Source organism: Halichoeres trimaculatus, unplaced genomic scaffold (genome assembly GCF_033239565.1).
Source record: "Halichoeres trimaculatus isolate MK-OKI-2021-1 unplaced genomic scaffold, fHalTri1.1 fHalTri1_scaffold_11, whole genome shotgun sequence".
NCBI classification, from domain to species: domain Eukaryota; kingdom Metazoa; phylum Chordata; class Actinopteri; order Labriformes; family Labridae; genus Halichoeres; species Halichoeres trimaculatus.
In genome coordinates, this window is record NW_027437189.1 from 24,860,565 (window position 1) to 24,888,371 (window position 27,807).

The 27,807-nt window shown below is 42.4% G+C and overlaps 1 protein-coding gene across 5 annotated transcripts in view; it reads right to left on the reverse strand.

The window, feature by feature from the left end:
- LOC141799230 (ERC protein 2-like) overlaps positions 1-27,807 on the reverse strand; it is a 185,507-nt gene that overhangs the window by 65,710 nt on the left and 91,990 nt on the right. For all 5 annotated transcript variants that reach the window (XM_074681414.1, XM_074681411.1, XM_074681415.1 and 2 more), the window contains exon 15: positions 22,425-22,585. In XM_074681414.1, the coding sequence (XP_074537515.1) occupies positions 22,425-22,585 (161 nt within the window). The remainder of the gene's footprint in view (positions 1-22,424; positions 22,586-27,807) is intronic.

Below are 27,807 nucleotides of genomic sequence, written 5' to 3' on the forward strand. Positions count from 1 at the left end.
TAGTCTGTCTGTGTCAGTCTAATTTATCCAGCCACTGTCACTGAAATTTAAAAATATTCTATTTAATCAATTGACAGCACTTTTTAGTTCTAATTAATTTCTGTTTTGGGTTTTTAAGTAATCATCCCATCATTATTTTGGCACAAACAAACACCTCTTGTTCCTTCTCAATTAAAAATGATACTTCAGACAACTTCTAAACTTTATTTGCATAGTTCCAGTAACTGCGAAAGCTAATGCTAACCTTAAACTGGACACAAACTTGAGCATCATAAATTCTACATCTCCATCAGTTTTTGTACCTGTGTGAGAGGCTCCAGTAAAGCCTGTACTCTTGACTGTCACTTATGTAAACTTTAAACACATGGAGGATACCTTCTGCATTGCGTCACTGAAAATTGAAGTCCTTTTTATTGTCTTGTGTTAAACTAAGTCTCTGTCAAACAGGAAGACCACCAAACTACGCCATCCTCATTCCATCACTCCCTCTGCCCTCCCTGTCTTCTGCTAATCAAAGAGAAAAGCCACTCAGAGGAGGACATGGCATCACCTCCGTCCTGGACTTGGACCTCTCTATCATTCCACCTCCCTCTCCCTCTATCATTCTCTATTCGGCTGTGTCGTGCCCTATACTCACTCCAGAGTGGGGCTAAATATTAAGTTCAAGGAGGTTATGCAAACACGTTGAAACAGCCATCCTTTGCCTAAGTATTACCCTGAACCCTTCAATTACCCGCCTTGCTTTCCTCTCTCCTCATTCCTTCAGCCTTTCCTGTCCTCCGTACGGGTTCTCTCACTCTGGTCATCTAACTGCAGCCTGGAAATACAGCGCACACTCATGATGTGAGGCCAAAAAACTCAAAATATCAGGGGCAGAGAGTACAACTTAGTGGCGCACTATTACATACGCAAACATACACAGACGTGCACCCAAAAATACACACATACACACAAAACCGATGAGAGATGGGTCCAGAAAACAGTGGAGGCAAGTACCCCTAGTGTATTTTCTCTCTGTTCTAAATGCAGGGCCTGGCGGTGGACCACAGCTGAACCACAGCCGACATGCGGTGGAATGGGAGGCCACCACACTCACTTCCTTTAAAGGAACCATAGAGACACACACACACTCAGACGCTGAACGTCAGATACACACATGCTCAAACACTCTTATACACACATGTTCAGCAATTTCCTGGATAGCACTGTCCTGACGATGGGAGTCCATGTTTAAAAAGTGGTTTGAGGTAAAGGGACAGATCTGTATAGGCTGTTTCCCACAATGCTTTGCCAGACAATTACACAACCCAATTAATGTGGTTACTACAGCACAGCAAGGACTTTACTCAGCGCAGGCCGAGAGTGCGTGTGTGCGTGCATGTGTGAGAGAAAAGACGAGTGCACGCTCCTTTGGCCTCTATTACTCCCTGAATTATAGCTTTCCTTGGATCTTGGACCAGTCCATTTCCCGTCAGTGTGTTAAGGACACACAGGGTCACACTAACATTCACCCCACACTCCATCAGCCAATCACAGTTACTTCCAATAACAGCCACATGAGCTCAAGTATTATAAAAGCTGCAAAGTCAGAGGACTACAATACCCACAATGTTGTGTGAGCTTTTCTGGCATGAAGCGTTCTCTTGATGGATGAAACCTGAACCGTGACTAAATGTTGGGAGAGGCCTTCTTAAAAGTAAAACAGAATTTATAAGTGAAAAAGTCTGTAGCTTTGCTTTTCTTCTCCGTATTGTTGCTGCGTTTGTGTGTTAATGTGATAATAAAGGCCTAAGGATGCTACTGGGACCACTGCAGAAGCTTAATATTACTTAATATCTTTGAACTGGTACCATTTGAGTAATGAAAATGTTAAATGTAGCACAACTTATAACTGCTAAAACAAAAGCATCTAGATTTCAACTTGATTCAGGAAGTAGAAACATCATCAGTAAAATGTGCCTGACCTATGTCTGGGACGCTACGTCTGTGAACTATACAGTCTATGATTACCTCACACATGCACAGTGCTTGAGTAAATGTATGGAGCCGCATGCATATGGATTACAGCACTGATTGAGCATACACAAATACACACATCTGCTTCTAATAAGCAATCCAACCTTGGTTAATAGTTTTCTTTCACAGAGAGACAGTGGAGTGTTAGTAGAACAAAAAAAGTGCTCTGCTTTTTGTAGAAGCAGCAGGAACCACATGCTTTCTTTACAGTCTGCTACACAAACACACTCTGACCACATACCAACTTATACTGACTTCATTAGCCTAGCTTCAGAGTGCTTTGAATTGAGCAGAGGGAAAATACATTCAAAGCAAGAAATTAGAGAAGAGACACAGACAGGGCTGCAGACAGTGACACAGACAGAAAGACACACGCACACGCACACATACGCGGTGCTAGTTGAAGGTGCTGATTAGAGAAGCTGTTGCCAGGTCTGGACAGGTCTGCTGTATATTTACACAGATCAGTGAGGATCACAGGATCAAAGAGTGACATGATTACTACCTGGCCGTCTGATAAAAAAAAACAAAAAAAAAACAACTCACTATTACTTCCTCGTCAATACACGCACAAATATATACATGTGAAAGGACACACAAGTCTGCAGACATCAACGTGCACCCTTTTCAGAAAAACTTCCTTCATGGATTTCAGTTTTAAAAGACACAGCAGATAGACGCACATGTACACTCTCAGACAGACACATACACCCACGCCGCTCTATAATCTGGGTAATTTGTACGTTGAAGCTGGTGTAGAAAGATCATGCCTCTGGTCCATCAAGCCTGTTGTGTCATTGCGCTTTCTTACTGTGGATTCCCAACAGAGACATACCTCCGCTTGTAAAGTATAGTAGTTATGAATGCGTTTCATGTGAAGAGGACACATTGAGGTAACTTGCGCTCTTATTGGAATAGCACTTCTTTTTCGCTGGAAGGTCGAGTGCGTGCGTTTGTAATTTTTATGAGGGTATGAAAATTGAAGTTTTCATGCCAGAAGCAAATGCTGGAGTGGATGCACGTGCGAGGAAGCATGAATCAGCTCGAGTGTGTGCCTTGTAATCACATCAGCAAAGGTACACTTGCTCTTTGACCTTTCTGTTCCTTGCTTGAAAATAATTCATTCCAGCTGTAATATATAATTTTTGACCCTCACACTCATGAATACGGACTGAACCACACTGAGATAACCACCCAGCCCGCCGTGCTGCACACCTGTGCATGGATTCCAGCATCCGTCTGGGTTTTAATAAAGAGACCGGTGGTGGTGTGCAGTCAGATGCTGCTGACAGAGCCACTGATTTCCACATAGATAGCACAGAGCCGATCCAGCTCCCTCGGGAGATTACATCACAGTTATTTTAACAATGGCTTCCACTCAGAACTTTTGCTGGCTTCAGTTACATACAGGAGTGTGTGTGTGTGTGTGTGTGTGTGTGTGTGTGTGTGTGTGTGTGTGTGTGTGTGTGTGTGTGTGTGTGTGTGTGTGTGTGTGTGTGTGTGTGTGTGTGTGTGTGTGTGTGTGTGTGTGTGAATTCATTGTCTTATTCAGATTTTGGATGAAAACTCTGCTACTTAAAATTGATGCTTACTATTCAGATTTCAAGTTTTATGGTTATGATCAAACACACGTCAGCCTCATTTAGATGTCAGAATAAATTTAGAATATTGTTTTGTGCTTTCTCTTGAACAGGAAAAAAAACAACCTCTTTCGGTGTCATTCAGCTAAAACTATCATTCCAGGCAGAATCCACTGATATCTGCTTCTCAGATTGAGCCAACTTGTATCCCTAGAGGACCATACATACCTGATTTCCTTTTCTAATACCTAAAAAAGTGTATTGCTAAGTGTTATTGCTAAACCTAATAAGGATATCTTGTCACATAACCCTGGTAGCAGTTTGAATATGTAAATGTCAAAAAGAAGAGTTTACCATATCTGATGCCAGCATGATACATTTTATTTAGGGTGCACCTGTTGTGTTCCAGTTTTTGGGTTTGTGTTTCGTGTATTTCAGGGTTTTGGGGTTTTCTTGTGTCTTGTATGCTCTTGAGTTCATTGGTTGTTGTTCTGTGATTCTTGTCTTGTGTTTCCCTGTGTTTGGTTTAGTTCTCCTTGTGTGTCCCTCCTGGTTGACTGCCCCTCATGTGTTTCACCTGTGTCTTACATACCTGTTACATACCTGTGATGACTGTCCCTGTGTCTATAGTCTATGTGTTTTTTGAGTTCCTGGTCAGTTCATTGTTGTTGCTGTTTGCAGTTGTATGTCGCCTGTTATTGTTTCCCTCATGTTTCCAGTGCTTCCTTGCAGTAAGTTTTCAAGAGATTTTTTTTTTTTTGTGTGGCATTTTTGAATTTCTTCTGAGTTTCAGTCTTTTAGTTTTGTTAAATAAATCCTTTTTGTTGAATCTGCTACTGGTTCCTCCACCTCTAGTTTCCTGCTCCTGCTGACAGTAGCCACGGTTACATGAGGTGTTTTTCGTCTTTCGGAATGGTATCTTTCTGATTGACCTTTCCGAAAACAATAGTATACATGGAAAGGAATATTCCAATCTCTGGTCTATAATCAAACAGAATAGTCAATGGGGCATGCGCAGAAAAACGTCAACATCATGTGATTTATTAATGAACGTCTCTAGTTGCGTCTTTCGTCAAATCTGAACGCACCCTGACAACATTTCATTTGAGTGGATACATGATACCTCAATCGGTTTGGGGAAAGGAATATTCCACCCCTGTGAAACTGGTTAAATGTCCATTTGGATTGGCACTTTTCTTTCGGAATGAGGTGTATACAAAGGTTAAATTCTTTCCGTTTTAAATAATAAACCGAACGCAAGCGGAATATCTGGGTCCATGTATACGTGGTTAGTAACTGAACAACTAATTCCTGTTCTTATTACGCTTTGTCTGCCTTCCTTGTCTTCTGCCTAGCACCTGGTCCTGTGTCTGCTTGGTTTAGTGGTAATACTGGGTGACTAAGGGCCAGGTGCTAAGGTAAGGTTGATTGTTCCAGTGCTGTCACTCCCTGAAGCTTGCATGAGTGGAGCTTTGAACATGATGACACTGTCTGATTGTTAAGTGAAATGTTCTGCTGATGAACATGATGGAAGATGAGAGCGGGCTTGGAGGGGGATCGCTCTAGGAAACCAGAGCTAACTGTTCAGCCTCTCTGATGGGTCTGGGCCTAACTTAATGAAACACCAGTGAATGGAGGGTTCCCACTTTATAACCCCAGTGATGTGCTGGCTCTTGCTGCCCATCTTCAGACTTTGGAGTGTTGGAGACTTGAGGTACAAAGAAGTAGATGACTTCTCAGTAGAGGCTGTAATGCAGGCAGTTGGATTCGTCAACTGGTATCAACTATTTTAGTATGAAAAAATTACACCACAATTCTTCAGGCGCAAAGAACGTGCAAGATGAAGCAGAGAGAAAAAAGTTTTATTTTTCTCCACTGAGAAAGAAATAAAACTCTACAGGTTGAAGGAATTACTGATGAAGCAGCAGGAAGAAAAACCAAAGAGGGAAAAGAATTCTTGAGGAGATGTGATATAATGCTCAAGTTTCTCATTTGCATGGTTTTAACAGCCATACAGTGATGATGTGGAGCATATTAGCAAACTGAGCTCATTTTTGCGCAGAGATCTTGGGAGACCACCTCAGAGAAGCAGAAGATGCAAAAACAGAACGTGCTGGGAAGGGGTGGAGACGTGTACAAACATTTTGACATAGAAATCTGTCAGTGTTACACAACAGGAACTTTGAAAGAAGGTGAAGAGCTGAGAGCGAAACAATTTAGCAAGTAGGCAAGAGATGTTTGTTGCTCTTTTGTCTGCAGTCATGCAGTCAGACATACCAGGAAGCTGCTTAGAAACTTTAGGGAAACACTGGCACGAAACACAAGCTGACTGACATGTCAAAAAATCTGCAGTGTGGCATGCGTGCAAACGAATGTGGGTTTGTGATTGTGTGTATATGCGCATGAATGGATTTACTGTTTATCCTGCGTTTGCACTGGTTTTATTAATGCGTCAGTGTGCATGCGTGGTTATCGTGCACTGAGCTCCTCAACTGACATGTCAGGACACTGATTTTAGGAAACTGAGACACTCAAAGTTTGACAAACAAACCATGCCAGGAGGAGGATCTAAACAGAGAGCCGCTGCTTTATTACTCAGTGTTTGCACTGGGTGTCATGTTACTGAAGTCTCCAGCACCATAAAAGCCTCCTCTTTGGTTCAGCAGTGTGTTTGTGTGTGTGTAAACTCTGACAAAGGTTCCCCTATGACTGGTTGTATTGGACATGCTCAAACAAAGCCAAACACACAACAGGAGCCGCGAGCAATTATGGCCTGCCATAGCGCATAACTCCTCTCAGAACAGCCTCTGCTTCCTTTTCCTCTGGCCATCCACAAGCTCTCCTGTACCACACATTTCAGGCATTGTGCTTCCACTAGGCTTTATCTACTACACACACACACCCACACACATGGATATCAGTGAGAGAAACTCTTCAATGCTCTCTCTGTGCTGGTATCCTCTGTGGCAGCAGAGGGAATGATACTGTTTATGTAAATGTCATCTTCAGGATTAAATGTTAACCTCTGAGGGCAGAAAATTGCTGACTGGCATGGGAATGCCTGTAATGCTAGCAGGCAGTCTAATCGTCTGGATTAATACATATTAGGGTGGTTTAGGAGAAATCCGGGTGGGCTTTATTGTAATAAATTTGTGTGTTTTTGCAGCACGACATTATCCGTTCTTACTCCCCTTACTGTGCTGTTATTTGATCGTTTAAATTTGTTTGTCATTGTGATTCTCAACTCATTCTTAGATGATTAAGACATCCTCTGTTGGCAGAACGAGGCCAGTCATCCAGAGTGATAGATCTCTGGTGCCTGAGTCGAGGGTGATACCTCACTGCCTGTGGCTTGGACAACAGACACGGTGAAGATCTGTTTCGAATCAAAGCGAGAAAAACGGGTAAACTCAAACTGGGTCAAACTTTTTTTTTTTCTCCCTCTGCCCACCCCCCTGAAGCCCCTCTCCCTCTCACTCCCCCACTCTGTCTCTTTCTTGCTGTATTTGGGTGTCTCTTTGGCCTTTTGTCACTAAACACCTCATAACAGAGATGTCTCTTTCTGCAAAAAAATGAAGGCAGACAGGATGGAGAGATGGAGCAGAGCTGTAGCCGTTGAGAGAGTGTTGGGTAGGATGTGTGTAACAGAGCGTGTTCAGAGTTTGTCTGTACCAGTTGTGTACCAATAAAGCTAATTATTGCCATCTGGCTGGCGAACAGAAAACTGAATTCCTTTCTTTTCCTCGTCACTTAATCAGAAAGGCTTTTTTTCAGGTCAGGCAGTGTGTTGCTCTTTGGAGCAGCTGGTTGGAATGAATAAAATGCAAAATGTGCACAGACGACACTGATAAAGCCAGAATTAACCATATACAGTACCAGTGTGTAAAAGTGCATTTCTGTTGACTTGCATGAGCACACGTGTGCATCATACAGACCCATGAAACAATGCTCACTCCTTGTTGCCTACTTGCACACACACCAAAGTCTAAGTCTGCAGATTATAGCGCAAGCAGGCATGTTTCAAGTAAAACGTGCACTAATTTGTGAGTATTTCAAGGGACTGCATGCCTCTGTGTGTTTGTCCTATGAGTGCAAACCTTTTTGTGGTGGCTAGCGTAGCTCTCCTGTTACACATACACATGTTCTTTATGGGCTGGCTAATGGAGCCGAGCTCTTCCTGCCTCTGTGATGTGGTTTACTGTTGTTTGATGTGCTCAGGAATCCTGCATAGGAGAGCACCCCGAGCCGATCTTATCACATAAAAGCTCTCGCAATGGAAGAAGACACTCAACTCTCTCTTTTAACTTAATATAGATCTATGTCCCTGTGAGGCTGGGCCTGCACTCCAGTTTGTGTGTGTGTGTGTGTAAGTGATTGCCTGTGCATGTGCACACCGTTTCTCTAATTCAATCGAGTGTGTAACCCAAGGCCAAACACACACATTTGATTTCGGTAAATGCTGAACCTGGAGACCTCTGGCTTGAATGGACAAGAGAAATGTCAGATATGCCAGTGCACATTACAGTTAGTGTGTGTGTGTGTGTGTGTGTGTTTGTAGTTAGGGGAAAAGAAGAAACAAAGAGAAAAAATGGACACTGCTTCCGTTATTGCATTTCAAAACTCACCTCAAATTCCTTTGTCAACCAATTTTAACATCTATAGCACCAATATCAACCAAAATTCACATGAGATCATATGTTTTAATGTTGAATAACAGCTATGTTGTGAGTGGCACAAAAAGTCAAACCTCACTGTACAGAAATGGGAAAAGAAATATTTTTTGTGAATGTCACGTTCAGCTTTAAAGCCCTGCCAGATAGTTCTCTTGGAAAGACCAAAGTAATTTGCATTCAATGACGACAGAACATGAGTTGCCACAAAGGTTACTCTGCGTCTCAAATACCCTCAAAATACCACTTGCTGGCTTAACATACGGCTTATAACTTGAGCCCTCTTTCTCATCGTCAAAGTTATTAAGGCGTCTCTTTTGCAAGCTATCCATTCCCCATGTGAGGACAGACAGTTACATCGTCTGAGGTTACTGAGTAAATTTCATTGTCTGTTTAGCATTGACTCCATGAGATGTACTGTTACGTTTTTCAGGGAGTCCAAGAAGGAAGCAGGGAATGATCTTTCAGAGATGAAATATTCAAAGCCCAGTGAACAAGTTGAATGACGTGTCTGTTGAGATGCATGAAGCCCATCATATTGTGCTGAGTTATAGGGGATTGTTAGTTAACCTTTACAAGTGGAAAGTAAGACACTACATTGTGTAAGTATTACTATATAATGTCACATTTTGGGTCTGCCTGTTGTCACTAGCTGGACCGGAGTTTTCCATGTTATGTCTTCAACATATTTTCTGAGCAGTTTATTCTGGAAAATTTTCTTGACAGTATTTGTCATCGTTTTAGACTGTTGCAGTCACATAAGACAAATATTTGCATAAAGCAAGCATACATGTCCACTTCCATGTGAATAACAGTTTAAATATCCCTTTAAAGTCCCTGTGAGGACTTTCTTAGTGAGCTTGAAGAGGTCTCACTTCTAGTTACATACCAGATTGTAATCCACAATTTTAAATGAGATTATTGGTGCCAAAATAGGTTATTTGTAAATGCTAATTCTCAGTCATCAGTGTGAAAACATTGGCAACACTAGGGATGGGTACCTTTCACATTTGAAATGCATTTTTGGTAGTTTTTAGTGTTTCTGTGGTAAAAAAATACCAATTTGTTTAGTAATAAAATACATTTTTTTGACTACACATATTTATTCTTCATTAAATAACCTTGCAATGCCGTGTTCATGTCCAGCATGGAAAATTGGCTACCCTTCCACTCCCTCACAGTCACAAGGATGCATTTAGGTACCTAAACATGGTACCTTTTGATTTTACATGGACTGGTACCTGGTACTTTTGACAGAATTTGGTCGGTACCTATAAAATTACCTAACTCGGTACCCATCCCTAGGCAACACCCAGCTGAAAATTACATTCTGCTAAACCTCTGATATTTTACACAATCCACAACTGTTTGTGTTGATGGTGTGAAAAGAAAAAGTTGTATTGGATGCTTTATACTGCGATTACCATCATGAAGTTACGGACATTCTTCCTTGAGTGAGCTTGAAGAATGGGTGCATTGAATATAATCTAAAGACTAGAATAAATAAAATAATCAGAATCACTGTAAGCTCATCCCACCTTCAATTCTCTTCGGGGCCATTTACATGACAATGGTTTTAGGATAAAATGTAAAAGTGTTATTGCGTTTCTGCCTCTTGTTTACACAGAAATGGGCTTTTTTGGCTCACCCAAAATGCAAGCTCTTGAAAATGGCCTCCAGAGAAGAACTTTTTGGAAAAGCTGCAGCCACGGTTGCCATGTAAACAGTGAGCTGCTGTGCTGTGGTTGTGCTGCTGAATCTGCCTTTCAACAAAATGTGCAACTGTTGCACCACGTCTGCACTTAGCATTTGCCAATACACCAGTTGATCAGCCCAACTCTACTTCAGTGGAGATCTACCAAAAGCGGCTTCTGGGCAAGATAGTTATAGCGCTAACTACAGGCCTGGCATGCTTACTACAGCATTTTCAGTGTTTCCATGTAAACACATTTTTTTCTCTGTGTTTTTTGCGTTTTAGGGTGAAACGTTGCTGTGTAAAAGGGGCCTTAGACTTCATATTACCTGTTAACAAGACAGTGTACTTGAGGTTTTGAGTATGGCTCTTAGGGCTAACTGTATTAAAGACTCTCTAAAATGACTAGAGTCATTCTCTTGTTGCGACGAACGTTAACATAAACCCTCACGCTGTTCATGAACATCCTGATATGATCATATCAGGATGTTCCCGAATGGCCACACTCTTAATCATGAACAAACATTGTATATATTCACTGTTAATCTGGGACATGGAAACCATGCCATTGTCTTTGCTCACACTCCCTCCAGTCATTCTTGTCTGCAGGAATCCTGAGTTGTTTGTTTAGTGGTGACCAGTCCTGTCTCTGCGCAGTCTGTCCGCCCACATGAAGGCTTTTTTTTTATGTTACTGATGCGAGCTTTAAAGATGAAGCCTTACGCAGATTAAACTGTGGTTGCCATCTTGAATAGATGTGACGCTTGCACCAAATAAACTTTGGGTTTGGGGTTTGCGATTTTTTCCCCCTCTTGACGTCTCTTTTCAGTTTGCTTTGCTTTGCTTTTTCTTGGACATCAACTCTAATATCGTAAAATTGAGACAGAGCTTTTATTGCAGGGTTCTGAAACTTAACAATGTCTGTCTTGCTTGTGAATAGTAATTTCTCTCCGCAAACAAATAAGACAAATGTAGTTTTAGCTTTTAATGGGATTTGAAATCCTAGTGGTGAGTTTAAATCCAATGACCCCTACTTTCTCTTCTGATTTTTTTATTGTCTTATTCTCTTTCCACCCTTCTCCTTTCATTTCCTTTTCTCCCTTTAACCTCTCATTTCTTCTCTTCTCGTCTCCTTTCCAGCATACCCACTGGCCCCCAGAGAGCAGTCATGTTTCCAATATGTCTCCATTTAACGGAGACCAAATGAACATGAGCAGAGCCAAAACAAGAGCAGGAAAAATCATCACATAGCCACTGGCACAATCTGCTTATCTTTCACTGCTAATAGCTCTCATGCCCTTTTCATTTCACACATGCATGCACGCACACACCAACACAAAGCAGAATTCATGTATGCACATGTTGTTCTGTGCACACAAACACCTTCAATGCACACCAGCGAGGATACAAAAGCTCATCCAAACTTGCTTGGGCTGTTTCCTGCCACTGCCGAGAAGTACATAATGATAATTACAGTTTGGGTCTACATCCCTGAATTAACCAGATCAGACAAACACACAATCCAAGAGTGCCAGGGGCAGCTGTTGTGTAAGCTGACTGGTGTGCAATGTTGGAACAGAGCGGTGCTGGGGAGAGGCCCGTTCTACTATTGTTCTCGATTAAAACCTCCTGGGAACCATCTCAGCAAGACTGCGAGACGTGTGGGACCAATAAAACTCAAACAAAGAGTCAGAGAGACAGCCCTGACTGAGGGATTAAAGTTACAATATGTTGCTGGTATTGAAGAAAACTGGGTGAAAATGTGTAGAAATAAAACTTCAGAGACAGAGACAGCTCTCAACATTGTGCCTTTAAAGATTTTTTTTTAGATGGTCATATTAAATGTAAGAACCAGCCGCAGAGAGATAGAGACGGAGACACATTTTGACCCAGATAAAGACAGAGAAACATAGCAGGAGAAGCCACAGAGGAGAAAAACAGAAGCCAGGGCTCAGGTGTGTGTGCCAACCCGACTCCGAGGTGTTTACAGTGTGTGAATATGTGCCAGTAAGCACCACTGACTCACTTGTGTGGGTAAACCAGCATTTCATGTGCCCATAATGGTAAACCATGAGGGCACTTCACCAAGCCACTGTCTAAATGGCTGTTTTACATCACAGCACTTTCAACAACATATCACATACAGCTGCGTCTAACACAACTCATCCTCCCTCACTGCTGCACAGGCTCTTATTTCTCCACCACTCATTGTTCATTTCCACTGGTGCAGCATACTATACACTGTTTCTACTCCTGAGAAAGGATTTCAACTTACTCAACTTTATCCAACTTTAACATTATCCACTTAACAATATACTTTACCAACTTTACAAATCATACCATCAGTTGTACATTAAACAATATTCACTGTGAAATTCTCATTATCCACCTTACATTACATACATTGTTTGTCAAGCAATATACATCATATGCTGAACACTGCACATTATCTACATTACAATACACGTTATTTACCTTACACTTACCATTATATAGGGCTGGAAAAAGCACTAAAATATTCCATTCCAGCACAAGTACAGTCACTTTGATGACATTTTACTCATGTAAAAGTACTAGGCTTCAAATCTACTTGTGCTTATCCAAATAGTGTCAGAAGAAATCTCTGCCTATTCATATTGTCAAAGTAGAACAGACAGGGGAGCATTCATTTGAGAAGAGATCATTCTGACACAAAGCATGGTTAGGATAAAGCTACTGAATATTTTGTTTTGTCTTTGTTTTTGTTTTGCACTTTGAAGACTATCCCTACATCAAGTCACAGTCTGCCGTACAAAGAGTGTAACGTGAAGTGTTCATTTTGCAGGACATCTTCTACAAATCTGGTTGTAGGTCTGAAGCCAAGGAAGCGTACTGTGCCTGAGCTAGTGCTTGGTCACTGTGGGGATGGCCAGTGTGACCAGGTCCTTAGTTTACCTTACTATGGTTAGATACTAGAGTTGTCAGCTTTGCAAAATTTTTGTCTCTGATGAGTTATCGATCTGGGAATCAATCAGGACTGGGAATAACTTTGTTGTTATTTTGACACAAGCATGCACATTGTATTAGAAATAATGGAATAAAAAACAACATAATAATGATAGTAATTAAAAGGACTAATGTAATACTTTTCTAAATAACCAAAGATGCTTGACATAATTTTTTCAGGTAAAAAAGGGAGTTAAAGTCATGTGTTGTACACTTTTTAAAAAGGATGGTATTGAGTTGATATTTAAGTGGGGAAAGTGAGGTAACTGAGTCACAACCACAGATGATTGGAAAGAGAGACTTCTGGCAGTTTGGAAGTGCAATGACTAAAACTCTGCTCCCCAAAGTGCAGTATTAAGCCTTGAAGATGGGGTGTGAGGTTGGAATTTGATAGTTTAAGGTGACAAGATGGTGGCATTTGAGAAGATCCATCAAGTGCCGTGTTACTGAGAGATTTGCTCATGATGAAGAGGATCAGTAAGTGGATTTTTCTCTGTTTCTACCCAATCACTGGACAACGGATGTCAGCCAATCAGCTGGAGGTTGCATTACCGATGGCTTGCTTGAATCCACTACTTTTCAGTTCTACTACAATTCTTCCCATAAAACATTTTTAGTACAAATAAAATTAGTCAAACCTTTTATCTAGTGTCTTCATCTCCTTTTCTCTGCAGACATCACCACACATACCCACCTTTAATGACAACACCTCCTCTCTTGACCTGCCTTTCCTTCTCCTCATTCCTTTGATGACCCAGAGGGCACGGCTGTAGTTAAAGAGGCCGTCACTGGTCACCTCTGGGTCCCGTGTCTCAGGCTGCCTTTTTATGGCTGCAGGGCCCACCTCATCAATTGCCCACTTATGCACGCACTAACACACTTAAATCTCACACACACACACACACACACACACACACACACACACACACACACACACACACACACACACACACACACACACACACACACACACACACACACACACACACACACACCGCAAAACTCCTAATCAATTAATCTTGAGATTTAAACAAGCAGGTAATCTTTGGGGTGTTGGTCTCCCTGAGGCCAATCAGACTTCTACACCCCCAAATGAGGCTAATTAGCTCTGTGTGTGTGTGTGTGTGTGTGTGTGTGTGAGTGTGAGTGTGTGTGCATGTATGACTGTGCATGCCTATGTGTGTTTGCGACTGACACTAATTAGCAAGACTAGTGCACCTACTTCCTTCAGACCATTTCCTGTGATAGTAATTATTAGGTCTGTGTGATAAATTCCAGGCCTTCTCCCATCTGTCCTGAGATTGAACAAGAGAAAACAGACAAGATGAGGGAGACTGTTCAATACCCAGAGGAAGTTAAAGAGGTCAACGTTAAACAAGTGATGAAGTACAAACAGGAGGAGACAATGAAAGAATGATTTTACTCTGGAGGGGGGAAGATGCTGCTCAGTATAAAAATGACGGTATTTTCAACATGTACAGTCCAACTATTCCATTCCTCTGACAGCGTTCTCTATCTCCTTCCCCTGCTGTCAGACACCTCATTTCCAGAACGTCAATCTTCAGTTAAAGACAACAGCTCTTTCTTTTTCTGAAGAGACTCCTCCATCTCTGTCCATCAGCTTTACAAAACACACACATACAGTATTTGTTTAACAAGAACTTTTGGTGCGCGGCATATCCGTACCACATCTTGCAAGACTGAACGAGACTCATGAACAAGCCTGTGAGGATGTTGAAGGGCCCCACATGTGAATCAAACGATCAGCTATTCATTTTGCAACCACTTACAAAGCTCGCCAGCACTTGAGTGACACAATGCAGCCTGTGATGAGGATAGGGATGCACCAATCAGATCCTGCTATCTGGCATCGCGCAGATCCAGCCCCTTAAAGCTAGATCAGGTATTGGTCCAAATTTGACACTGAGGCTAAACTATGATTTAGTCTACAAGGTATAAAATTATAGTTTAAATAAATACTTACTTCAGTTATTCCTAATATACTCATTTTTGTCTTTCACTCAACATTACCATTAAATTACATACAAAACATTACCAGTCTAATCCCACAGTAGAGCATGCAGGTTATTATTTAACACTGGTATCAGATCAGGAGAGGTATAGGTCGATACCAAAGCCCAGGTATCCGTATCGGTATCAATCCGGACCAGAAAAGTTGAATTGGTGCATCCCTAGACAAGGAAACATAACTTTTAAGGGTATGCAGAAATACATGGAACAGTAGTTTTGCCTTTGCTCAGTGCTCTTCTGTATGCAAAAATTTGACCTTTTAAATCAGAGGAAGTTTGCGCCAGAGCTGAAAAATGTTGTTTACAACTAGGGACGTCCTGATCATGTGATCAGAATCGGGGCTGATCATGTCGAGGGAGATCGAGAGAGGGGGAATCTGAAAAAGCCTGGGGCCTTAATTCTTGTTTTTAATTAAAATGTGTATAGAATAGAATAGAACCTTGTTTGTCACTGCAACAACTGCAACGAAATTGCAAAAATATATAATATATAATATAACAGCACATCATCATTCATTTTAATGCAAGGCGAACGCTCCACGCGAAGGATAGAGCAGAGCTTCACACAACACTAACAATTTAATTCGCCATCTGAGGAAATACAGCCACCTGTTTGAAGCAGAACATTTAAAAATATAATTGAAATTACATTTTTATTGTACTATTCTGCATCAAATTAGTTTTTATTTACAAGGTAATTCTGTGGTGCACCACTGAGAAGCTTTATTTTTTTTGTTGATCCAATGCTGCACTAGGTGGAAAAAAAAGCTATATCTATGTTGGATTGAATGATATCTTCATTTAAATAAAATCTAAAAAACTCAAAGGAAAACTTGTGGGAGTTTTTTCTTTTCTTTTTTCTTAATGCATTGCAGAAAGATTGGATCAGGAAATATCGGGATCGGCAGATACTCAAAATCAAAAAATCAGAATCTGATGGGGAGCAAAAAAGCATGATCAGGACATCCCTATATACAACTGTTGTGAAAGTGCTCAAAAGGACCAAATGTGTGCATGGTTTTTCATCGTCCACTTGCTCGAATCTTTCTCACAGATCTCAGATGTTCTCGCAACATTGGGCAGGAATATGTCACCATGTTGATGTACCTTATAGTACAACACTGCCCCCTCACAACAGCTCAAGCCTTTTGGATACTTCATCACTGGCTAAAGAGATATTATGTCACTTCTTCTGGCCTCTACGCTCATTACAATTCATCACAATAAACCAATAAAGAATTGCCATAATTGATGCTTGATCAGCAAGAAATTAGCAAACTCAAAACATGATGGCTTTTGGACAAAATGTTGAAGGAAATCTTTAGAATGTTTATTCATGGCAGGGACATCTTAAAGGGAATATAGGTCAGAAAAGTTGATGTACAGAGCTCAGGTGGGGATCTGTTACTGAACTGTACCAAGCAAGGTCTCAGAAGCAGGGTTTTCCATGGGATGAAGCCCTCTATTGACCAAAAACCTCAGAGAAGAAGAAGCAGGAGAAAAAGGGTGGAGCATGCCTCGGTCCTGACATAACAACACACCTACAGGCCCGACAGCCGACACACATGTCGAAGGTAAACACGCGTGTCAGAGGGCACGGGAGCACAGACAGACATGATGAATGGCCTGAAGTTCCCACGAGGGGACACACATACAAACCTGCGTGCAGAGAGAGGAAGGTGATGTGTGGTCAGCCCCTCCTCATCACTGCAGCACAGAGAATCCCATTCACACACAGCGCCAAGTAATGTCTCATCATTACTTATCACAACAATGGCACTGTAACACCATACACGTCTGAATGTGGCAGTGTGAGCGTGCACACACGTGTGCATCTGCTTTTTGTGTGATAGAAAGACGTGAACGTAACTTTAAAACTGAAGCCTGAGCAAAAACACTTTTTGGTGTAAAGGTGTTTCAATGAATGTGTGTGCACACACTGAGTATGTGTGTATGAGTGTGTGTCCAGTCCCCTCAGGCAGATCAGTGAGCGAGGACATGACCTTGCCAGTACAGCTGGTCTCGCTGTGTGTTTAGTTTGGGTAACCGTGGCAACAGCTCTGCACAGACAGGATGTCTACATCAGGGATTTTAAAAGTCATAATGTTGCTGCAGCTCTAAGCTTCATTATGCCGTGGATTACTGCAACCAGCCAACGAACGGACACATCAACACTACTCAGGGACACTATCTAATTTTAGGACTACAGGATATAAGGTGTTACATTTCCATTGTGTCAAAGAGCTTAATTACCCTTCTGAGAAGGTATTAGTTGCATTAGAAAAATACATTAATTAATCAAGAAATAAATGAATGAATAAAAAAATAATAAGGTCCAGATGTAGTGCATATCTTAAAAGTTTTTTTTTTATCTGAATAATCCATAATTTTCAGGTAAAAAGTACAAAAAAAAGACTTTAAGTACTTTTTTATGTAACCAAGTGAACTTCTGTCTTATATAAAGTTACTGCAAGTCTGAAATCTTACCAAGTGGGTTTTTTTTGTCTTTTTTCTTGATGAAATTGTCCTAATTGGCTCAACATGAGCCACATTCTTCTGAAAAACCCAGAAAAACATCTTATTCCAAAATATTTTAAAGAAAAAAAATGACGCCTGAGTTACTTGGAAAGATTAAAGTAATGTTCCCGTGGAAAAAGACAAAAGCATTTCTTTGTTTTTCTGTAATAGTATTATTATTTAAGAAACTTGACGAGCTGATTTTTCTCACCCCATTGACAGAATTTTTTTCCTCTTGTCTCTATGACAAGACCAGGCCAGTTGAAAAAGTTTAGTCGTTAGGAGATAGATCTGTGTTTTTCTCTGCTAAAAAAGGATTTCTTTGGTTGTGTAGTGATGGCCGACACTGGAGCTGGACTGATAAGAGGAAAAATGGACAGAAGAGCAGAAGAAAGCTTATCAGGAGTGATAGAGCACGGGCTAAATGCTCAAACACGCGTGAAGCTGTTAGTGATAATGTCTATACCAACCCACAGTCAGCAGTTATCCTGCCGTGGTTTGTTCAAACTTGAGAGTCTATCAATAAAATGAAGAGTGAGGCTACGTTAGCTCTGCTTGGTGAGGTTGGAGTTGGTAGATGAGCACTGGTAGGACACAACTTGGATTCACTTACATTACAAGATACGGCCATGTCTTAGAGCACTGGGCTGTGAGTAGTGCTAAATATAGCTGACTACTAAACTATGGTACGAATCAAGTTTACAAAGTTTGCTTGTTGTCATGTTTCAAACAAGAGCTCTACATAAATATTAATAAAAACATTAATCATCACTTTGTCTTCTGTAAAAAGTTGTCTTGAAGAAAGAAAAGTAATGTTAAAAAGAAGATCTGCTCTCCATTCATTTGCTTCAAAACAAACGCATGCCTTGGCAAGAGCTACGACCTCATGACAGTGGGTGCAGATGTTCATGGGAAACTGAGTCTTCTAGCTTCTCAAGCAAGAAGTCCTCACATCCCTTTAATGATATGATAAGTTTGGGGACTTGACACTGACACGTGGTCTAACAAGAGTTTTTTTTAGTTTTCTTTTTGCCGACCAAACTCTCCTTCCCCTCAGCTCTATCCTGGTCTCTCCTTCCCACACCTTCGACCACCCTTCTCTTCATCTTCCTCCATCATTCTTTCCCTACACTATTCAATATGTTGTTTCTTTCCTCTTTTTTTAAACTCTTCTCTTTCCCACCTGCTATTTCCTTGTAAAGCTGCTCCCTTTAGCTCTCCAATCATCAAATCTTCCCTCCTACCTAAAGAAAATCTTCACGCTGTCAGCCTTCAGTCTTGTTGTGAACTCCATCAAAGCTGCTGCTACCTTTCCTTTTCTTTATCTCCATTTTCCATCAGCAAAATGTACACAGAGATAATAATGCTGCATCACGAGGGTGTAGAGGATCACTCTAAACGTCAGCTGTAACCGTGTTGTGGCGTTTGTTGTTTTACCTCCCAGACTATAGAAACATCTCAATGTCTGACTATTCCAAACGTCCAAACACATCATTTCTCTATTGTGCACCTACGCCCTGTGACCCACGACTTGTTTAATGACTCGCTTCTCTGGAGGCCATCTGTTTGTGTGTGTGTGTGTGTGTGTGTGTGTGTGTGTGTGTGTGTGTGTGTGTGTGTGTGCGTGCGTGTGTGTGTGTGTGTGTGTGTGTACAGTAATGTTGAAACTCAATCTGGTGTGGGGTGACAGAACAGACCCGCACTGCTCCTTATACATCAAACATTCAGCTCTGTATCTGAAAAGGGCAAATACAAAAATGCACTCTCTCTTTTTCACACACACACTAACACATACACAGTACACACACACACACACACATACACAGTACACACACACACACACACACACACACACACACACACACACACACACACACAATGAAAGCTAGGAAACCCAGCATGCAATGAGAGGATATTGAAAATGATTTTTCCCCCTCTTGTCTCTTTCATTAACAGTGTTGAAAAGCCAAGAGTCTGGTCTCTCTCTTTTTCTCTGATACACCCACACACACGCACACACACACACACATACACACACACACACACACTTTCACACACACACACACACACACGCACACACTCACACACACACACACGAAAAACACACACACACAGGGCTCTCCAGTTCACTGGGGAACGTGCCTCACATGGTTTGCTTCAGCTGGTCTTCTTGACAAATGCCACATTACAGCGAAGAGAAGGAGAGACTTGGCATGAAATCAAACTTCTCTCATGATTTCTAAGATTTGAAATACTTGAGTTTGTGTAGCCCCTCCACTCCATCCTCCCCTCCCTCTCAGTCTTTTTCCTGCTCTCACTCCCCCTCTCTCGTCTTCCCTCCTGTAACCTCTCTTTGTCTGCCTTATCTTTCCTGTTTAGTTTTCTCTGGACTCGAGCTGTGCTGTAAGAAAATGGACCCTTTTCAAAAGCCAAAGTTTGTGTGTGTGCATGTGTGTCTGCAGACCTGAGTGATTATTTATGAGGTTGTGTGTACACTCACCGGCCACTTTATTAGGCACACCTGTCTAACTGTTCATTAACGCAAATTTCTAATCAGCCAATCACATGTCAGCAACTCAATGTGTTTAGGCATGTAGACATGGTCAAGATGGTCTGCTGCAGTTCAAACCGAGCATTAGAATGAGGAAGAAAGGTGATTTAAGTGACTTTGAACGTGGCATGGTTGTTGGTGACAGACGGGATGGTCTGAGTATTTCAAAAACTGCTGATCTACTGGGATTTTAACCAATAACCATCTCTAGGGTTTACAGAGAATGGTCCCAAAAAGAGAAAATATCCAGTGAGCAGCAGTTCTGTGGGTAAAAATGCCTTGTTGATGGCAGAGGTCAGAGGAGAACGGACAGACTGGTTTGAAGTCTGCAGAAGAGCATCTCTGAACACACAACACGTCCAACATTGAGGCAGATGGGCTACAGCAGCAGAAGACCACACCGGGTGACCCTCCTGTCAGCTAAGAACAGGAAACTGAGGCTACAATTCACACAGGCTCACCAAAACTGGACAATAGAAGATTGGAAAAACATTGCCTGGTCTGATGAGTCTGGATTTCTGCTCCACATTCAGATGGTAGGGTCAGAATTTGGTGTCAACAACATGAAAGCATGGATCCATCCTGCCTTGTATCAACAGTTCAGGTTGGTGGTGGTGGTGGTGTAATGGTGTGGGGGATATTTTCTTGGCTCACTTTGGGCCCCTTGATACCAGCTGAGCATGGTTTAAAGTCCACAGCCTACCTGAGTATTGTTGCTGACCATGTCCATCCCTTTATGAGCACAGTGTACCCATCTTCTGATGGCTACTTCCAGCAGGATAACGCTCCATGACATAAAGCTGGAATCATCTCAGACTGGTTTCATGATCATGGCAATGAGTTCACTGTACTCAAATGTCCTCCACAGTCCCCAGATCCCAATCCAATAGATCACCTTTGGGATGTGGTGGAACGGGAGATTCTCATCATGGATGTTCAGCCGACAAACCTGCAGCAACTGTGTGATGCTATCATGTCAATATGGACCAAACTCTCTGAGGAATGTTTCCAGTACCTTGTTGAATCTATGTCACCAAGGATTAAGGCAGTTCTGAAGGCAAAAGGGGGTCCAACCTGGTACTAGCAATGTGTACCTAAAAAAGTGGCTGGTGAGTGTATGTTCAGCATGCCCATATCTTTGTGGCTTTTTGCAACCCAACAGTCCTTTAATCCTCATTATCAGTGACCCCAAACCCCCTGATGACGACTTCTTCAGTCACACACACAGGTTGACGCAAAACAGACCCCACACAACTGTGACACCCAGATTGCAGCAATGTATATCATATGAAACACCCTGCAAAGCATTGCAGGCCATGTTTGAGTATTAGAAATTAGAGTGGACAAGAAGGATGTTTTTTTTGTTTCCAGGTGTGAGCGTGTGAAAAAACATGTGCAAAGCATGCACACACACAGGCACACATACACACTCGCATGCTGGAACAGATGCATGCACACATTTTTTTGAGTCAATGTGACCAGAGGAGCCTCGTGAGGCGTTGTGGATTCTTAAAGTTGTGTTTTTAATACATATGTGCCAGCCTTCCTTTTTGTACTGCTCCGACTGGTTGACATTAAAGGCATTTCTCTGCCGCACATGACAGCCAGATATGTGGCTCCGTGCTCCCTCAATCAGAGCGCTCAAAGCAAACACGCATGCAGCCGCTCGCTGGGCTCACTTACACACTCACACAAACACGCTGACACACACTCACACATGGAAATGCAGCCTGTAATGCAGTTTCTTTTTAGTGTTTCCTTCTTCTCTTGCTCTCTGTCTGTCACTTTCAAGCATGCAATGCTAAGAAACAACACCTGCACATGTATCTGTGTGACCTGTTGACTGACTCCACCACCTGTATTCAATAATCATATCCTTACACAAGGCAGTCTGAGTCAATGCCTGATCCTGCTTCATGACACACATAAGCTCTGATATCTATATTATATCCATGCACCGATGCAAATTTAAACAGCTGAGCAGGCAAGCACAGGTTTCTGTTGCAGCAATGACTCCGCTTTGCAGGGTAATGAAAGTGCGCCCAATGAAAAGCCGAGCCAATCATCGCTATGTTTATAAAAATCCTTGATCATAAACTTATACGGGCTGGGTGTTGAGTCACAACCACAAACACTTGTGGTTTGTTTTTCCTGACAGTTTGTCTTAATGTGATGCCAGAAACTCTTGCCCTGTGTTTCACAACTGGCAAATGTAGGTTAATGTATTCTTAGGACTTAGAAAGCTTTGTTGAAGTCTGTCACTGATTAGTAAAATGTAAAAACATGACTGGACAGGATAACGGACGATTGTGTGGGATTATGTGAGATTATTAAATAACTATACATTAAGAACTCTATTTAGAAATAAAACATGTCACTTACTTCATCTCTAGGATCTCCTCCAGCTGTTTGCGTCTCTCCTGGCGAAGACTGTTAAGGTGTCCATCTCTTTCATGCAGAGACTGCTGAGTGGAAGACAGGTGCATCTTGGTGGCGTCAAGCTCCTGGCGGGTCTTTTCCAAAGCCCCCATCAGCTCCTCCAGCTGTTGAGAGGAAATACATGCACACAGGTTTAAGCAGATACAAATGTAACAATTTTCATAGACACAATCATGTTTGATATTAAATTCTTTGTCCTAATGAGTAATCAAATGCTCTGTGTCTGTATTCATTCAGACTATGTGTGTGAGGGGAATGGCTGCCCTGGGTGTCTGTTTACATTTAGCAAAGATGGGTTTACATGATAACAGTTCAGCAGCTCTTATTTCTCATGTTTTTCCACTAATTTTACCTCATGATTAAGTGTGCCTCTACTTTAGAGCAGGTGAGAACGAAGCTCAACCCATAGACTAAATCTCCTGCAACTGCACAGACAGATGCCCTCCAGCCACGCAGACCCCTGTGTCCAACCTGAGTGTCTGGCAGACAGGATGTGACCTCAAGGCGTCATTATCCAAAGACAGGAGGTGTCCGCTTGTTGAACAAAATGCTTTACATTAGGATGCAGAGCTTGGTCAGTCTGCTTAGAGGGTCGAGATGGATGAAAAGAAAGTAAGATAATCTACGGGTGAATCTAACATCTCAATACAGATACCTTTCTCTTTGATTTCTTCTCCCTTTCTTTATAAAAACAGGGAGGCTTGGGAAGGTAGAGTAAACAGCCAAACTGACTCCTGCCCCAGCTCTGCCCTTCTTGAGTTCTTGATGACATTTCAACAGGATTTTTTTCCCTGGGAGGTGAAAGTTAGCATGGAGTGGTTGGCTCATGGACGCCAGAGCTAAGCATAGTGAACTGGGCCTGTATGCATGTCCCGCCATTAAACAAATGGGACCATAAGTCCTAACATCCTGTAATGGAATGGCCCATTTGGCTGCAGCACTAAGCCACATGCACGACTGCGAAATAATCGTCCAGTTGACTAATTATGTGAAAGAGACACAGGTGCAGATTATGTCATAATTCCGGGGAATCTCCTGGAAAACCCCATTAAACTAACTCGAACTGCGCATGTCTACCACCCATAAACAGCAATATACCTGGAGCATAGTAACGGTGTGACTGAGAAGATCAAGAAAAACCTTTTTCAGACGGAGAAATTTAGATATTATTACAAGAATACACATGGACAAACAGCTGTTATCCTTGAGTTAATCAGGGAAACAAGGAGAAAGAAAAATTTGGTGATCTTGAACGGAGTAAATGAGTGTGGTCTTTTTGAGAGCACAGTAGAAAACCTCAAAAATAAAATCAGTAATATGAAAGCTATTTTGCAAAACAAGGACTGCTTGTCAACAATGCCCCAGTAGAAGCAGTTTATTAAATTCAACATTTCACCACACACACCTTGGAAGGACCCAGACAAATTAAAGCAAGAAGTGAAATCAAAATGTGCTGTATGGCTACACAACACCACCTTTCCAAAGGATTGTCCACCCACCGCCTGTACATGTTTTCTCAAAAGGTAATTTATCACGCAATGTCCGCCTTTAAACAGCCAAACAGGCCCTGTAATCCTGCTGTTAGCGCCTGTAATGGTGGGGTATAACTTCATTAAACTTAACGCTCTTTTGGCCCGTTAAGCTGGCTCATGCATACTGCTAATCTTTTTTTAGTTAGTACAAAACAGTTCAGTTTCTGCGCTAATGGCTGGTCATGCATACAGGCCCTGGTGATGTGCTGGCTCTCTACTCTCACCTACCACCATGGGGGTCATTAGGGGCCATGTGGTAGGTCATGTGACCTATCAGTAAAGCAGATGTACTGGAATAAGGCCGTTATGTGATGGCTTTCCTCACGTTTCTTTTCATCAGAGCACAAATTTATTTTCTTCTAGTAAAGCTCTTTGTAACAGGAGTAGAAAGTGCTCCTTGAACTTTGAGTATTATCATTGGCAGGTACTCCACCAATAAATATGGAAGTGTTGGCTCTGAGATGAACAAAAGGAGAAAGAGAGGTGAAGAAGCAAAAAAAAAAAGAGACAGAGAAAGAGAGAAAGGGCAAAGCACTCCATGGGGTAGAACATGAAAAAAGGAACGGGCCTCTTTTATGAAGGGGCCAAATCGTTCACACATTTTCAGGACAGTCTGCATCTCCGCCGGTTTTTAGGTGTGCTTCACAGATGTCAGATAAAGTGCTGCTCACCGACTGTTCATGAATATCACATAAGGATTGTGAGAAGAGGGAAAGCAAGGCAGGCTGGGAACACAACACTTCTGAATGATGGGAAAGTGGCAACAAAGCGTTGCTCAAAAAAACACGCTCCACGTCCTTGCCAAAAACAACTGACCTCAGTGGTATTATGGAGTTAATACACCCAGTATCAACAAGACATCCATCTGTCCAAAATCACACAATGTTTAATGTTTGATGTCTTCTTACAGGCTTACAAGAATCCAAATCCAGTCTTTTCATCCTGAAAGCCAAGGGTCACGCATACACAACTCCATTTACACCCACCACATGTCTATCAACCCTCAGCGCCAACTGGCCACCTCCCAGTCCCCCATTAGTCCACCACCCAGGCTAGCCCTCACTTCACAATCACATCATTAATAAGGAATACAATGCATTTTAGTGAAATTAGGGACTTAATCAGCTTAACAGCAAGCCTGTGCGTGCTAATTTAGCTCAACTTCAAGGCAAAGCCCCCCAGTCAGGCTAAGGCTCGCTAAGACCAACCCAAAGCCCCTTTAGTTGTTAAGCTGATTGGGGGCTCAGAGGTAAGGGCCAAATCCCTCTTGTCCGTTTGCGTCGGTGTTGCTGGTTCAAAGGCCTAGTTCAAACGCCACAGAGGAGGAGAGAGAGGAAGAGACAGGAACAGGAACAGAGGGAAAGGGAGAAAGAGGGTGGAGATAATGAGGCGAGACAACTTAAGAAGGCAGATGGGAAAGAACAAGGCTCGGGACAAGGGATCGGCCGCAGAAATGACTGCAAGGAGAGAGTCAGGAGAGAAGGAGGGAAGCAGAGACGCAGTGAGAGACTTAGAGGGCTGGGGTGTGAAGAAAAGTGACCCAGGGCATTACCCATGCTCCATTTCAGCAGGTCAGGCTGATGGAAGACTTTCAGCGCATTACACATCATGAGACTGATTACACCGGGACAGAGAGGAAAAGAAAGGGGGAAATCAAGGGAAGAGGGGGGGCAGAATGTGAGAATGTGAGTCTGGCAGGGCGCTGTGAAACTGTGCCAGGGTCAGGTGATGAGGTTTCAGAAGGACCTGTTCCTCTCTTTTTCTTTCACTAACACCTCTCCCCACACACTCTTCCTTTCAAGGGTGTGAGGTAAGACTGACGATGGTGTGGCTGTATGTTAATGGCAGGTTGACTCGCTGCCTTTCTATGTGTTGATGTCATGCTGGCATGTAAAGTTCAAACTGCTGACAACACCTAACAGTTAGCATCACCAAGTGAGCAGCTTCAGTGCCAGGACAAATTGGTATCTTTCCTTGTGCAACTCTATTCAAGCTCAACATGTGTCAAGCACAGTTCCCAGTGTGACCGAATGCTGGCGTTATATGTTCTCTATGTAAAGCACTTGGATCGGCTCAAATTGAAAGCCTGGGATATTGCTTTTGGGGTTCAGAAGTGTTAACATGTCACAAGCTGGAAAAGGATTTCCCTGACGCTTTTTGGCTTCACACGGGTAAACTTGGGTCAAAGCTGAATCATCCATCTCCATGCGTGCGAAAAAGTCCCACAGACATAAATATGTTCTCCTCTTTTTCGGACTCCTCGGTGAATCAGAATATTGTTTGATAAACACGGTATCCATGCTGACCGTAAGTCGAGCATATAAAGAACAGGAACAGCGAGAAAAGGGGAAAAACAAGCCACAGTTAGCGTTGGCTTCAACTGCATTTTCTAAACTGAGCTTGACCTTCTCCTTCTTCCCCTGCGTTCACCAATCTCTGCATCTTCTAACCGTCTCCTCTGTCAGCTTCAGGCTTTCAATATATGCATGTATGTATGTGTGTGCGTGTGTGTGTGTGTGTTTGAGGCGATGCAGCCACCATTCTGCCTCAAAATGTTAATTCTTGTTTTAACCGCAGATTGCTCTCGTATTACTTTGGGCACTCATAAGTAATGCGAGGTCATTCTCATTCAGATGCACACTCACATCGGGAGGAAACACGCTCCCTCACTCTGTTTCTCTTTCCCACCACAGACACACCTACGCCCGCACATACGTACAGACGCACACAAGTGCACTTTTTCTGGGACCCACTTAAAGATGTAAGCAGCTGGCAGTCAGAGAGAGGGATAGATAGCAGCACAGGCAGAGTGAAAGAGCAGCCTACACACTCAGGGGGGATTGTTTCGATTCAGTTCTTAATTTCTGTTAAAGGGGAGAAACTGTAAAGCTTGTTTTAAGATTCGAATTAAGGTGACATGACACAAAAAAAAGGTCCTTTTTGTTAAAATGATATCTGTCGGTTTAAAGCTGCACATTGAGTGATTAGAGGTCTTCTCAACCACATTTGGCCTGCAGTTACACTTCAAGCCACATGGGGGTGCAGTTAAGTTTTCCATTTTTGAGGGAGACCTTCTTGTTCCCAGGTGAGCTGATACCTGCACTGCTTCTGAAGCTCTTCTGTAAAGGTGCATGACATCATCTATGGGCGAATGAGTGTGTGTGTGTGTATGTGTGTGTCAGGTCTTCAGTCAGGATGTGAAAACACTGGGTAAACCTGTCTCTGGGCCTGAACACGCTCAGTCTCCTCCTGTGCCCAGAGAGCCTCCCTATGAGCAGAAGTGTTCATGCTCTCCCTCAGTGCGCTCTCCAACTCTCTGATCCGCTCCGCCGTGTTCCGCATTGCATCCTGGGAAGCGGACAGAGTAAGCTAAAGAGTAAAAAAGAGTTTGGAGGAGGAGGAGGACGATGAGGAGGACAAAGGTTGGAAGCAAAGTAGCAAAAAGTCGGAGACAAAAAGTTTTTTCTTGGGTAAAGACTGCTGGTAGAATATCAGTGTATTTGCACAACAGAGTTTGAGTAAAGGTCTCTTTGTCAGTCCAATCCACGTCAAATACAAACAAATGCAAGATTTAAGAAAGTTAAAGCCTGTGGTGAAGGAAGAACAACACTCCTCCTCGAAGAAAAAAAGAGACACAGCCAAAACAGAAGAGAGTGATAAGTGATGGAGAGAGGTTTTCTAAGTGCTCTGAACTTTGCCCACATCCATATGAGAGTGTGTGTTTCTGAGTGTGTGAGTGTATAAGCCTGGAGTAATAGTTTGTGTGTGGCCTCTCTGACACCTATGGTGAGTAG